This window comes from Theropithecus gelada, chromosome 4 (genome assembly GCF_003255815.1).
Source record: "Theropithecus gelada isolate Dixy chromosome 4, Tgel_1.0, whole genome shotgun sequence".
NCBI lineage: Eukaryota > Metazoa > Chordata > Mammalia > Primates > Cercopithecidae > Theropithecus > Theropithecus gelada.
The window spans coordinates 114,390,010-114,404,869 of NC_037671.1; the positions used below are offsets into that span (position 1 = coordinate 114,390,010).

The 14,860-nt window shown below is 42.7% G+C and overlaps 1 protein-coding gene across 5 annotated transcripts in view; it reads right to left on the reverse strand.

Moving 5' to 3' along the window:
• The window catches only part of ESR1 (estrogen receptor 1), a 412,991-nt gene that overhangs the window by 295,561 nt on the left and 102,570 nt on the right, over positions 1-14,860 (reverse strand). For 3 of the 5 annotated variants that reach the window (XM_025384527.1, XM_025384524.1, XM_025384523.1), the window contains exons 1-2: positions 3,348-4,738; positions 825-1,346 (exon numbers count right to left, since the gene is read on the reverse strand). In XM_025384527.1, coding sequence (XP_025240312.1) covers positions 825-1,276 — 452 coding nt within the window. In that variant the 5' untranslated portion in view covers positions 1,277-1,346; positions 3,348-4,738. Of the gene's footprint in view, positions 1-824; positions 1,347-1,679; positions 1,871-3,347; positions 4,739-14,860 lie in introns of those variants that run through there. The other 2 variants (XM_025384526.1, XM_025384525.1) reach the window with 2 other exon arrangements.

Consider the following 14,860-nt stretch of genomic DNA (forward strand, 5'->3'; position numbering starts at 1 on the left):
CGCACGCCACTCCGGGGCATTCTCCCCAGGTGGGACAGGCTCGTCACTGGGCTGGCAGGAGATTATTTTTAAGCAGTCGTGCTTCCATATGGCTTGTTTTAAACTCGCGGGACACCTACAAATTTCCGGCTGTCAGAAGTCACATGCCAGCAATCCGCTCCAGCGCGGACTCAGCCAGCTAACTCCGAAATCAGACCCATTCAACTCCCAATCGCTCTCTAAAGCCCCAGGACGTGGGGTGGGGAGGAGGGGAAAGAGGGTGACAGGAATCGCTTCCCAGAAAGTCATCATCATAGCCGACATATTTCCAATCAAATAGTCTAGATGAAAGGAAACTTGGGGAGCACATTAAACAAAAACATTGAAAGGATAAATAAAATTCTGCCGAGCTCCGCTAACTCCAAACACCCCCAACTTTAAATGCCAAGAGCGGGACCTTCTCGAGTGACTCAAAGCGCTTCGTGTTTATTTGCCTGGGGGTGTTTCCCCCGCAAATAACTGCTGCTTTGTCTGGTTTTCCAACGTGTGTTTAGTTAGGAAGCCCCGGGCTTTCGGGTCTGCCTGTCGCACAGACCCTAAGTGGGTGGAGAGCACGTTTTTCTCAGCTGCCCGGCGAGAGAACTTGACTCTGAACGCAACGCCGGCTGCACGCAGAACCCCCGGGCTGGGCCGCGCGCACCGGGCTCCCTGCGCGCACCCTCGGGTCGCGCGTCCCGCGGCTCCCGCGGCTCCCACGGCTCCCCCTTCTCCCTCCCTCCCTTCCTCCCTTCCTCCCTCTCGCCGGGCGCGGCGGCCACCCCGACGGGCGGCGCGGGCGCGGGTACCTGTAGAATGCTGGAGGGCCGGCCTCGCGCACCGTGTAGCCGCTGGGCTCGTTCTCCAGGTAGTAGGGCACCTGCTGGCCGTGGGGCTGCAGGAAAGGCGACAGCTGCGGCGGCGGGTGCAGCAGCATCAGCGGGCTCGGAGACACGCTGTTGAGTGGGGGGAAACCCCCCAGGCCGTTGGAGCCGAACGCCGCAGCCTCAGACCCGGGGCCGTACGGGAGGCCCGTCTGGCCGTAGACCTGCGCGTTGGCGGCGGCCGCGGCGTTGAACTCGTAGGCGGCGCCCTCGGGGTAGCTGTACACGGCGGGCTTGCTGCTGTCCACGTACACCTCGCCCAGGGGCCGCTCCAGGGGGATCTTGAGCTGCGGACGGTTCAGGGGCTCCAGCTCGTTCCCTTGGATCTGATGCAGTAGGGCCATCCCGGATGCTTTGGTGTGGAGGGTCATGGTCATGGTCCGTGGCCGTGGGCAGGGCGCAGACCGTGTCCCCGCAGGGCAGAAGGCTCAGAAGCCGGCGGGCCACCTGGAAAAAGAGCACAGCCCGAGGTTAGAGGCGACGCAGCGCATGTCCCGCCGAGACGCGAGCTCTGGCCCCGGCCCTGACCCGGGAGCCTGCGGGTCCGGTGAAGCCTGGCGACCCGACGGGAGCAAGTGCAGTCCCGGGACGAACGCCCTCCGCCAGCTCCCGGGCTCCCGGGCCTCCAACTTTAAGTACTGGTCTCCCGAGCTCATATGCATTACAAAGGTGCTGGAGGAAGGCCAGGGACTGTTGCCTTGCCCTGACATTGGCTTAAACATCACTCCAGGCACAACTCGATTTGGAGCGATCCCAAAGAGCAGCTTCCCTGAACTTTACTTTACTTGTCGTCGCTGCTGGATAGAGGCTGAGTTTCACGGCCAGGGGGCGGGGGCGCACGAGGATCTGCTAAAGGTGGCCCAGGGAAGACTGGGCTTAAAATAAACGCGAAAGACGAATCCAGGGGCCGGCTTTCTCTAATGTGCTGCCTTATGTGCCCCGTGCCAGACTCCAATATATCTCTGTTTATCTCTCTTTCTGTTTGATTCCCCCTCCTCGTTGGCTAGAAATACGTAGTGTGTACATAGGATGACCCTGGGGAGGACTACACTGTAACTGAGATAGGGCAGATAGAATGGGGTGTGTGGTTGCATACGCAGCCAGCCACAGACAGCTATATTTAGCAGCTGGGGGAACTGACAGGGGGCATCTGAGGGGAAGGGGGGTGGAGATTCAGGGTATACATATAGGAAGAGCTGCATTTTGCCATCAGGAGAATGCAACCTGCCAGGACCTCAGTCTCTTCCTTTGCAAAATGCTCCCAAAGTGGACCCCTTCCACAACCTTCTGAGATTCTCTCAGCTGGGCTTGTGTGTTTATGTTGGACCACAGTACTGTACTTGGTCCCATTAGGAATTCTCATGTGAAGGATGATTCAGAAAAACCTTTGGTTAGGGCGCACATGGGTGTTCATGCCTTCCACAGGTTAGTTATGCAACCAAAACTTCAGAAAACTGAATATAAAATGTGACCTTTTCATACCCAACATAACCTCAGGTCATGAACCAAAGCTTTGGCAATTATGTGACATTGTCGGTCTGGTTCAGCTAACAGATTTTTAAAATGCATTTCTGCATGTCTATTCTTTAGTCCTACAACTCGATCTTCTCGGTTCACTTGGGCTAGGATATGCAGAATCAAATATCCAGATGAAAAACAAATAGAAAAAAGTTTTTAACTGAATTAAAAGTTAAGCATGCACACACACATACGCACACACACACATACATATACATATTAAGGACACAAAAAACACGGAAAGTATTTCATGCATCTATAATCTTGGAGAGTTTATACTTTTTAATAAACTTCCTTTGCTGCAGCCTAATAGACTCTGGAACAACTATCAATACTTTATTTTAATTGCTATCCCAAACACCCAACAGAGTACCTGACAAAGTGTTCATGGTATATCTAAATGCCAAGCTTACTGTTACTAATAGTTACATTTTTGAATATTTTATATCAAGTATACATTTTAATTCCTACAAAAACAGACCATTGTCGGACAATATACAGATTAGCTGATTTAATATGAAGCCAAAATCGAGTTTAGCATTAATGACTATAGATTGTCAGCAAATAAAGGGTTAAAAACACATTAGGTACATCACAGATATTTCCCTTTATGGCCAGCAATCATTACTTTCCAAAGCAATTTTTCACAGATGATTTAGTTTCCATAAATCACACTTTCAATTTTCAAATGCCTTTTTAAAACACACGCAAAAAGCACTTCATAGGGCTCTTAAAAAATCTGAACCTGCCAAATTATATGCAAATGGCACAAAGAATCCTACAAGTCATGAAAGAAAAAGGAGACACACACGTACCCCCATGGAGAACAGCAATCCTCATCTCCCTGCTAGGATACAGACACTAGCCAGAAAGGTAAGTTGCTTTCTCAAAATGCTAAAGCTACAGAGAGAGAAATCAAAACAAGCCTACCCTGCTGGATCAAGAACGTCTTTCCAGAAATGTTCCATGGGCTTGTAGAAGTCAAGGGCCGAGACAGTGAGAAGGAAGGAAGGAATGTGCTCGCATGTGCGAGTGGCTCAGTGTGTGAACTAGGCAGAGAGCGTGTGTGGATGTGTTTGTGCGTGGAATGGCAGGGATTCGGGAAGCAGCCAGTAGGCAGGGCACTTGGCAGCCCCTCCCGGCAGACACGCAGCTGGGCTACTGCACGGCGCTGGATGAATGGCAGTGGGGAGTGAGGGGAGACTTGCTGTCTGCTCACAGGGAGCAGCGTGGCACAGCCAGAGAAAGCTGTACTGGGGAGGAGAAACCCCAGCCCCTTTGCCCCTTACCCTTGGAGGCTGGAAAGTACCCTTTGCTTTCCGCTGCCACCCCAAGCAAGAGGAAAAACAGGCTTGCTGTGAATCATACTCTTACGGCTAAAATAGAATGCCAGTCAAAAGTGTATGGATATCAAGTTTACAAAATAGGACATGGGTGGTTTTTCCGAAAGAATATAATTTAACAATAAAAGCCTTCTGGGATACATGTGGATCAAATGCCTTACTGGCCCTAGACCCCAGTCTCTGAACAGAGGCATTGCCATGCCTCCGATTGCACCAGGAAACCAGACTTTGGAATAAATGTTTTGGCATTCTAGGGATGTGTTTCCAGCTGAAATGTAATACTCCTCCACTTCGTTAACCAAACCCACAAACCTTTCCACGAATAGCTCAGTTGACTGCTTTCTGTAAACATGTGAAAAATACATATTATTAAAAGCCTAGGATATGAACATAAGATAAAGGTAGATACCTTTGTTTTCAACTGATTTTAGGCTTTCGAGTTGCACTGACAGTGATCGGGAAAGAGGTCTCTCGTTTTCCAGTGGCGTTCACATGGATCCACCTCTTGACCACTTTCTCAACGTTTCTCTTGGCCATAGTACTGACATGCAATAATGAGGTGCTCCTAGAGTGCCCACGCTCAGGGGCCCAGGACACATGACACCCAATGGAGCCTCTGTTGCCAGACATTAGTCACCACCTTGGATATTAAATGACTCTAATCACAATGCCAGGAGTGGCCGGTCTCTGGCCCTGGGACACTATGCAGTTACTGAGAGATTTATGAGTGGCTCTTGAGACCAGTACAAAGAAAGAAGTAGAAAGTCATAAAAATGTTAATGATGCCAGATGCAAATATATATCTTGGTGCTTTGAAAGACCCCCAATATTGCAGTGTTGGAGCACAGGAGAGCTCTCTCCATAGTCAGTATTGAAAATAAATATTGGATATAAATAAATATTGATAAGAAAGATTGTTACCCTTTGTTGGTGATAGTGGTCCCTCCTGTAGGTCAACAATGGCCACCCATGTTCTAGACCAGTCCAAAAAAAAAAAACAAGAGCATTCAGGGAGGGAGGAGAGAGGAAGAGGAGAAAGGAGAAAAAAAGGAAAGGAGATCTGCAATTGTTCACTATTGACATAGGAAGAATAAGAAGGTTGGCTGTCTCCTCATAGGCTTTGATTGTTCAGAGATTTACAATCAAAGTTAGTCCAAGAAGTTCAATAAAGTCAGTTTTCTTTCCAGCATTCTCTTCCAGACTCATCTTGGTGAGCCTTGTACCTGAGCAGGTGAGCTTGGGTGGGAAAGTATACTGTGCTACGCCGACTTTTCTCTCATGCCTTTGGCAAAAACTTCACTCTTAGGTTCCCAGCTCTCTTTGCTTCCCTCCCCAACCTCTCTTGCTGGATACACACACTCCAGCCATGACTTACTGGTTCTCCCAGGTGAAGAAGGATAAAGATTGCTCTGGCTCCGCCATTGAATATATCTTCAGCCCCACTTTTCCAGCAGTCTGCTGGGCATTGCTGGATTGTTCAAATATGAGTCACCATTCTCAAACATGGTGTTCCTCTCAACTTCCCTCTGTCTGTGCCCAGCATTACTGTCTCTCCAGTCATCCAGATTAAAATCTCACTGTCTTCTTCGAGGGCTGATTTTCCCTTGCCTTCCACACCTAATCAAGAGGCAGTTCCTGGGCCTTCTAGCTTTACAATCTCTCTTTTTCCATTTCATTTCTGCCACTCCCTTTGAGACCTATTACCTTACCTGTCCTAAGAGCCTCCTAAGGATCTCTCTGCCCTTTCCTCCCAGACTTCATCCTAAACCCTGCGACCGGTTTACTTTCTTGGACTTTTTTACTGCTTCAGGATCCATCTTGACATGACCCAGCTCTGCCTTGAACCCAAATCATAGCTTCCCCCATGAGTTCAGGGCTTCCTCTCCGCCCGTAATGATCCTTCCTAGTCCATCTCCTCTGACTGTAACCTATGCTTCAGCCAAGCAAAATTTTAATACTCAAAGAACTTAGAGCTTTTCTTTCCTTCTACCTTGAATCCCCACTTTCTTGGCTTGTCAGGGGAGAGCATGACTCTTGCAATAGGTCCAGCCCAAATGCTACCACATTCATTATTCCTTCCTTTAGTCTCTATTCAAAGAAAATTTCCTCTCCTCGGAATTCTAGTGGTAGTTATCATGCATTTATCACATTCGTCCTGAATTAGAGTTATTTATCTGGTTTTTATCCCTTCACCCTGCTCATAAGCTCCTTGAGGACAAGGTCTGGCTAGAATTATTCGGGAATTATGAGCACCCAGCCCTGTCCCTGGCCATGTTAGGTCATCAAATGTTGGTTAATTTATTGATATAGATACTTATAAGGACAACATAATATTATAGGTGTCTGGATTACTATCTCTAAAAGTTAACTTTCCATGTGACATTCTACCATATTTTTTTTTTTTTTTTTTTTTTTTTTAGAGAGAGTTTCACTTTTGTCACCCAGGCTGGAGTGTACTGGTGCAATCTCGGCTCACTGCAACGTCTGCCTCCCAGGTTCAAGCAATTCTCCTGCCTCTGCCTCCTGAAGTAGCTGGGATTACAGGTGTCTGCCACCATGCTCAGCTAATTTTTTTGTATGTTTAGTTGAGACGGAATTTTACCATGTTGACCAGGCTGGTCTTGAACTCCTGACCTCAGGTGATCCACCTGCCTCAGCCTCCCAAAGTGCTGGGATTATAGGCATGAGCCATCGCGCCCGGCCCATTCCAACATTTTCAAAACTGTTTTTGATGGAAGATTATCTTTGTATCTTTATGCTGACTTAGGTCATAAAGTCAAAATTTAAATTCGTACAATCTCGAGGCTTAAGTCTGCAATTCTTGGCAGCATGATTCACAAGAGAGCTCTGAATTTTTAGTTCGTAAGCAGATAATACTATGACCAAACATAGCTTCTTCTCTAGCTCCTTTAAAAGCTTTTTACATTTACAAAACCTTATTCCTCCAAAAGAAACATGAAAGAAAATAAATGTGGAACTATCTCCATAATAGCTTATACCATAAAAGAAATGGTTCCTTTACTCTGAGACATGAAGGTTTGGCTGTGTTCAAACTTATTATTGTACTGATTATAAATGCTCTGTTTGGAAGCTTATTTTTGAGCATTTATCTGATACCATCAATTTTCCTCTAATGTGGAAAAATAACGAAGAATTTCCCTTAAAGTTTCTGCTCATTTTCACAAATAGTTTGGTCACTTATTTTAAGGGTTTTTGATTAGTTCCTAGACTTTTTTCACCTGACCTTGAGTTTTTGTTTTTTGAGGCAAAATTTATATACAATGAAATACATGTATCTAAAGCATACCATTTGATGAATGTGACAGATGGATATGTCCATGTAACAACTATCCCAATGAAAGTATAGAGTATTTCCATCACCGCAGAAATTTCCCTTTGTGTCCCATTCCAATAAACTCCCAACCCCTATAGGCAACCATTGTCCGAAGTTCTATCACCCTCTGGGCCAGGTGGCAAAATAAATCTATGATCTCTTTGGACCATGATCTCTTACAAATTGAAGTGCATATACTGCATTTCCTACCAATGGCACAGCCAGCAAGGTGCTGGGCATGCAGGTTACTGGGCATCAAAGGACAGAGCTATCCTCTTCTCAGTCAGACTCCTCTTGCTGCAATGGGACCCTCAAGGCCACAGAATTGTCCTAACACTCTAGTCATGAATCTTTTTAAGTACAATGACTTTTAACAGGATCAGGTTTTACCCAAGTCTGCAAGGGTACACGTTAACAAGAAGCCAAGTGGAATCAGTATTCTTTAACATGTTTTGAAACAGCCTTTTCTTTCCCACTATCTCTCCAAGGAAAAAAAGGCATGATTTGTGACCAAGAGTCAAGCCAAAGACCCTGACTCTCACAAAGCCTGTGATCTCAGATCCCATTTCCTGGCTTCCCACCCAGGACTTGATGAAGACAGTTTGAATTTTTTGGTTGTCAGGCAGCAAGACTGTTCTTGATTATGAGTCAATGAATGATTTGGAGTTAACTTGCAAGCTTAATAGAATTTAGTTAACTTTTATCTTACATTTTCTGGGAAAATTTCTTTTTAACAATATTTTAGGATCTTTTTATATAATGTACCTATGTTGCATGTAATAGAAGACAATTTAGAAAGTACTTTCACTGTAAGTGTCATGAGTGATACAAGAATTCCAATTATTTCAATTATTATTACACTGTGTCCCTCTCCTTTCCTTTATCTGTTGTTTACTTGAGGAATTTCATTGCCAGCTTAGAGTATTATTTCTCTATGAAGAGCAATATCTAGATTGTGCCTAAATTCACTTAGATTCCGATAGTCCTATCTAATGTTAAGAAGGGCCTTTACACACACACACACACACACACACAACATAATCAACCAAGAACCATCCCCAATTTCAGAGCCAGCCTAGCCAAATGATTTAAAAAAAAAAAAAAGAGAGAGAGACAGAGGAGATTTGAGCAGTTTAGCATTTTCAACCTTTTCAGCCTTTTCAGCTCTTTCTTCCAATTTTGTGTCCACAGCACCCTCCCATTCTCCCTAAGCACCCAGGACTTCCATGCTTGCAAGAGCTCCTCCCTTCTCCCAACCTGCTCAATGACAATCACACTGCGGAGGGAGGAATGCATTCATAAGCATGCCAATGAATGACTCATTCATTCAATTCACTCAAAAAAAATATTGATTAGCTGTATTTACCAGGACCATTCCTAAGTGTCAAGAACTGTTTTGGTCAGCTCAGCCTACTATAGCAAAACACCATAGACTGGGTGACTTAAACAACAGTGATTTATTTTCTCAGTGTGGGGTGGGGGTGGACCCTGGAGGGGGTAGAAGGAGGAGGACAGAAAGAGAGAGAGCGCTTCTTATAAGGCCACAGTCCTATCAGTGTAGGGTCCCACCCTTATAACCTCGTTTAACCGTAATTACCTCCCAAAGACCTTGTCTCCAGATACAGTTACATTGAGGGTTAGGGCTTCAATATGTGAATGTGGGTGGGTCTGGGGGCATAATCTGGTCAACAGCAGGCATCCCAAAATAAACAAAACAAAAACCTCTGCCCCCAGAGAGCTGACTTCTAGGGCTTTAGTGTTTAGTCCTATTACAATGGCCCTTCCTGCTCAGGCTCTTCTGAGAGCCCCTCTTCCTCTTCCTCCTCTCAGGTGTGGGTGCCCCAGGATTCAGCCCCTAGACCCTCTTTCCTCCTCTGCATACCTTCTCCTGGATGATCACAACCACTCCTTGTGTTTTTACTTTCATATATACATTGAAAACTTCAAAATAGAAATCTCCATCCAACCTCTCTTTCCTGACTAGGAAGTCCACATTTCCAGGTACCTATTAGACATTTTACTTACATGTTCATTCATTCAATAAACATTTATTAAGCTCCTACTATGTACTAGCTGCCTGAAGCTCAACTTGTCCAAAAGTAACTCAAGAGCCAAAGAACTTGAATTATTATCCTGCTTTATCAAGAGTCCCCACCCTCCCCAACAGGTACTATACTCCTCCCATACTGGATTTCTTTTAAGTTCCTCAGTCCCTCTGGACTGTCTCTGGGTCTAAATGTTCATGTATGCAAGTTACTCTACCTGAAACCTTCCTCCCCTTCCTTTTCATCTGACACACTCCTACTCATGCTTCAAGTCTCCCTTGAGACATCACAGCCACCAGGAAACCTTCCTCGATATCCTGTTGAGTGCTCATGTCTCCCTAAACATTCCCATTGTACTACTTATCATGCTGTTGGATTTCCTATTTGTCTCTCTGCTTCCCGAAGTTGGCCTGTAAATTCAAAAAGGACACACAAGGACTGTGTTTTCCAAAGACACTAGTCCAATGTGAGCACAATCCCTGATGTGTAGTTTTAGTTGGCCCCCAACAAATACTATTAGAACAACAAACTTGTAAACTCCTTCCAGACATCATCTCTGCGTTAACTGACTTCCTCAATGATTGACCTCAAAAGAAGTAACTACAATAACTGAAATTTAGAACCAGAGCTTGGAGTACAATCGGGGAGCAGATTCATATTTTCTAGAAAAACTCACATTCTTTTCACATAATAGACCATTAGAATGAATGTTTCTTTATAAGTTGTTGAGTCCAAACTCTTCATTGCACTTATAAAGAAACTGTGGCCCCGAACAACATGGGAGACTTGCTGAAGGTCATGCAGCTTAAGGAACTGGACTAGAATCTGTGTCTCCAAACTTGGAGTGCCTCCTTCTTTCTATCCCACCCTCAGCCTCTCTGGGTAGATGCTGCATTCTTCTGACTTGAAAGAAGTCAGATGGGCCTTGCTCAGCTTAAATAAAATTAAGGGACAAATTGGTGGCTCAAGGAACTATTCTTAGAGTCTCAAAAATGCCTAAATCTTTGGAAACTACAACAAGACTGCCTCCACATTTCCCAATTCACTGATAAAGAAATGGGAAGAGTTTGAGACCATAAGTTAAAAACATTGAAACAACTGTGTTCAGAGACATAATTTGTCTTCTGAACATGAAGAAATGAGTAATCTACCTTCCATTCATTAGTCCTCAGAAGAGAGTTCATTTAGGTCTCAGGCTTATATCTGTATGATTTGAACTGAACATTCTAGCTAAAGAAACAATTTAAACCCTTCCTGTATCTGCTAAATTGTACAAACCTGCAAATATAATAATGCCTTTAACAACAACAACAAAAAACCCTACTTGTTTTATTTTATTTGATATAGTTCAATTTCCAAAAGAATCTAATTTGAAAGATATTGAAGCTATCATACTCATCGGGGAAACTATTTTGTAATCAAAAAGTGCTAGCCTTCCTAAAAATCAGCCTTTTAAAAGAATTGGAAAGATTATTGGGAATAATATAAACATTCAAAGATTCAAAAGAATTTAGTGTAAAACTTTTGGTTGACAACTGAATAAAGACATCACTTTTAGTGACACTAGCCAGTAGGTTTTTGTACCTTAAATCCAGACGGAAACAGTAAGTCCACAAATTCTTATACCAAATTCTAATAAATGGCTAATGGCACAAATTGTAAATTTGTTCCCTTTTCTCACCCTGTCCTTCTCCATTTCCTGTCCTGAATTCACATCTACTTGCTTATCATACTGTCGAGCTCATCTCTTCACTGAGGGCTTTCCAAGCCAGCTCTACCCAACCTCTATTCAACATGGGTCACTTAATGAGACCCAAAATTCTAATCGAAACTCACAGCAGAAAAAAAAACACCTGACCAATCAATGTGTTCTCCCTTACATATGTGTCCTCAACTCTCTCAGCCTCCGTTTCCAACAGGCTCAGTCACTGACACTCCTTCCTCAACACAACCTTCTCAGGCCTCGCTTTCGGCAGTGTACCCAGAGTTCAAATGTACAACTGTCCCACCCGCTGAATCCTCATCTCATCAAAATGCCAGCTTGCTCAAGGACTTAATTTGAGTCTGCAGGTTATAGGAATGCTTCTGATTAATTTCCACTCCCACCTCATATGTAGGTATTTGAATTTTAAAAATGGAAATTATATTAAACTAAGAAAATCCCTACTTAGAGAACTGACAAAATACAAAAAAGAAAACATAGGACCTGGGAGGACATAGCACCATGCAAAGCATTTTCTGCTCCTTTCTTTCTCAGAGGCATGAAAATTCAAAAACAAGAATGAGCTGTATCAAACCATCCCTTGTTAGTGCCTGGAATGCCTAAGTAAGCTGTTCTTCACATCCCTCCTCCCCTCTGCAGGGTTCATCATTGTTCTTATGTAAGCAATTAATCATATGTAATACACAAGCACATGCAATGCCTGAAGGTAGACTTATGGATGTCATGGAATATATTCAATAGCAGTCAAATCAGATAGGCTAATGATTTTCCCAAAGGAAAAATGAGGAGAGAGTATTCCAAATACCAAAAATTCACCTTCTTGCTACTTGCAATGCTAGAGACAGAAAATACAAAAAGGAACAAAGTCATTTCTAAGTCCTAGTGTAAAATACCCGAAAGTTTAAGTCTAACAGTCCCAGTTCCATTGGCCTTTCTTTCATGCAAAACGTGATCTTTGACCCCTTCTGGCATGCTGGTTTAGCTTTCTCAAAATGGACATAAGAACGACTGAACTAAATATAACTCTTGCTCAATCAGTCTGGACAAGCTCATTCTTGGAAATAAATGCTACATTCATTCAAACAAATGTTTTCCAATCAGCCCAGATTCATCCCTCACTATGTGCTTAACAGATTTTCCCACCTCTGCCCATGAGACTTGGTTACTTTTTTGGGTAATCTAGCACTAGCTAAGTAGTCAGTAACACTTGTAACCCCAGTGGTGTGCTCTTCACTTTGTTGAAAGGAATTTCAGTAGAAACTCTGAACTATAACCTCATGAGTCCTAGCCTATGCTCCCTTCAGATCTCACTCACAATGACTGTAGTAGCATTGTGTATATTCTTGAGAGCTTTGTAGTGGATCACCCCAACATATAGATTGGGAGGAAGGTGGTTGGCGAAGGGAACCAGATTGGCTTGGCCTCTTTCGGAGCTAGGTTGATGGTGAAGATGATTTCTGTTCACTCCAAACTACTGCTATATGAACATAATCAGTTCTGGAGACTTTTCATTTAGACTGGTTTGACAACCACCAGTTTTAAAAAGGGAAATAATATTAAACATCCTTTCTAGTGTTCTTTACTCGTGATCTCTCTTCTGAGAGATGCCCTCACCAGAAGCATAAGGTATTTGGTTGGTGCACAAGTAATTGTGGTTTTTGTCATTAAAACTAATGGCAAAACCATTACTTTTAAAATTACTTTTAATGGCAAAAACCACAATTACTAATAAATCCTGATGGCTGTTAACTGAACATCTATCAAGTGTTTTACAGATGTCATTTCATTTTAAAATTTTATTTTGTTTACTTTTGATATATAATGCAGTTGGTGCTTTAAACTTGAAAAGATCTTTTCAAAGCCATAGTGGGAAAATCTTTCACCTCTGCCTGCAACCCACCAATTTTCCCTCTCTGGAGACAACTGAGGTCACCAGTTTTTAAATTTCCTTCTAGAGATATTCTACGCATACTGAAGAAAATACACACACACACATTCTTCCACACCCCCTTTTTAAAAGACCCAGATAGTAACATGCACCTTATTTGTGCCACGTTTTTTGTTTTCATTAGCAATATATCTTGGATATCTTTCTATTTCACTACATAAATATCTTCCTCATTTTTGATGACTGCATAGTATTCCATGACACAGAGGACTTCTACTTTATTTTACCAGTTCCTCATTAATGGCAATTAGGTGTGTTCCTAATCTTTTACGATTATCAACAATGCTACAATTAGTGAATTTGTACATAAGTCAATTTACATGTGAGTAAATATGTGCAATGTTAATTTTGGTAGATGTAGCCAAATGCCTTCATAATGCCTGTACAATTTAAACTCCCATATCCTTACAAATATGATGGATCTTTGAACTTTTTGATGCTTTTCAAAATAGTATCTCTCCATGCATTTTTAACTGACACTTTTTTACTATGAGTGAGGCCAAGTAATCTATCTTTTCAGATTTTTTTTTTTTTTTTTTGAGATGAAGTCTCACTCTGCCACCCACCCTGGAGTGCAGCGATGTGATCTCAGCTCACTGCAACCTCTGCCTCACAGGGTTCAAGTGATTCTCATGCCTCAGTCTCCCGAGTAGCTGAGATTACAGGCATGCACCACCACACCCAACTAATTTTTATATTTTTAGTAGAGACAGGGTTTTACCATGTTGCCCAAGCTGGTTTCAAACTCCTGACCTCAGGTGATCCGCCCATCTCGGCCTCCCAATGTGATGGAATTACAGGCGTGAGCCACCACACCCAGTCTTTTTCAGACATTTTTGTTTGAACATTATACCTCCTAGTGGTTGTGTGATCTTGGACAAATCAAGGTCTTTAAGCTGAATCTATAAAATTGGGACAATTTCCACATCAAAGAGTTGGTGCAAAGATTAAATGCAATGATGTAGGAACTGCAGGTTCTTCTTGCTATTTTGCTCCATTATTTTGTCAGTAGTCGACAGTTCCTGGGGCTCCAGGAGCACAAGCTGATAATGAATGACAGGTACTGAAAGTGTGATAAAGATCAGAATCGTGCGGCCCAAAGGTTTTGGACTAAATAAAGCGCTGTTGTTGAAGGAGTGCTTACTGTCATTCCAAAATGACAGTTTGCTTGACGCATCATTGAAATTTGGTACAAATCAGCAATGTTTCTCTGGGGACGAAGAGTAGCCATGCATGTTGGCACCTTAGGTGTGGAGAACATTAACACCAGAAGCAAGCTATATAAACTTAAAAACCAAAACTCACGAGTCTAGTGTGTTTTTGGAAATGAATTGCTGCAATGCCAGTTTTGACTATTTCGCAACATTTTCAGACCCATTGTAAACCACTATTGCTCCCACTGAGACATTGTATAGTCCAGGTAAATATCTATTATCAGATTTTAAACCTTTGTAAATAAGTGGTAGATTGTTGACAAAATTGTGACTGTCATGTTGAGAAAAGGACTTTGGCTTTCACAAAAATAAAAAGAAATATTTGGAAGTAATCTGTCAACCATCAGGCATTAAGATCTTTTGATCTATTGCTAAAATGATTGGAACTCAAATGGCAAATGTGTATACAGTCTAATTTAGAATCCCTTTATATACAAAATTATCAGTAGAGTTGAAACCATAAACCACTGAATTTTTCTTAACTTTATCTTTTAGTCTTTCCATTTATGTCATCAATAAATACAACTACTAGATCTGAAGATTATGGAAACCCATTTGGACTCCAATAAGAGGAAAAGAATGATTGTGCCCTAGTTTTAGTGGAAAGAAGAAGTTTTATATTTTTGATTAACTTTTCACATTTGCAAAAGAAGCCAAATAGTTGTTTTCATATTAGGAGAAAATCCAATTGTTGACATATTTATGAGTTTTCTGATCCACAGCATAGACATCAAAGAAGAGTTTACGCTAACCCTCCCTTCCCCATTTTGTTACACTCTATCCCAATTTTTTAGAACTCAATGAAGAGAACATTAAATAGCCTATCACTACAGATA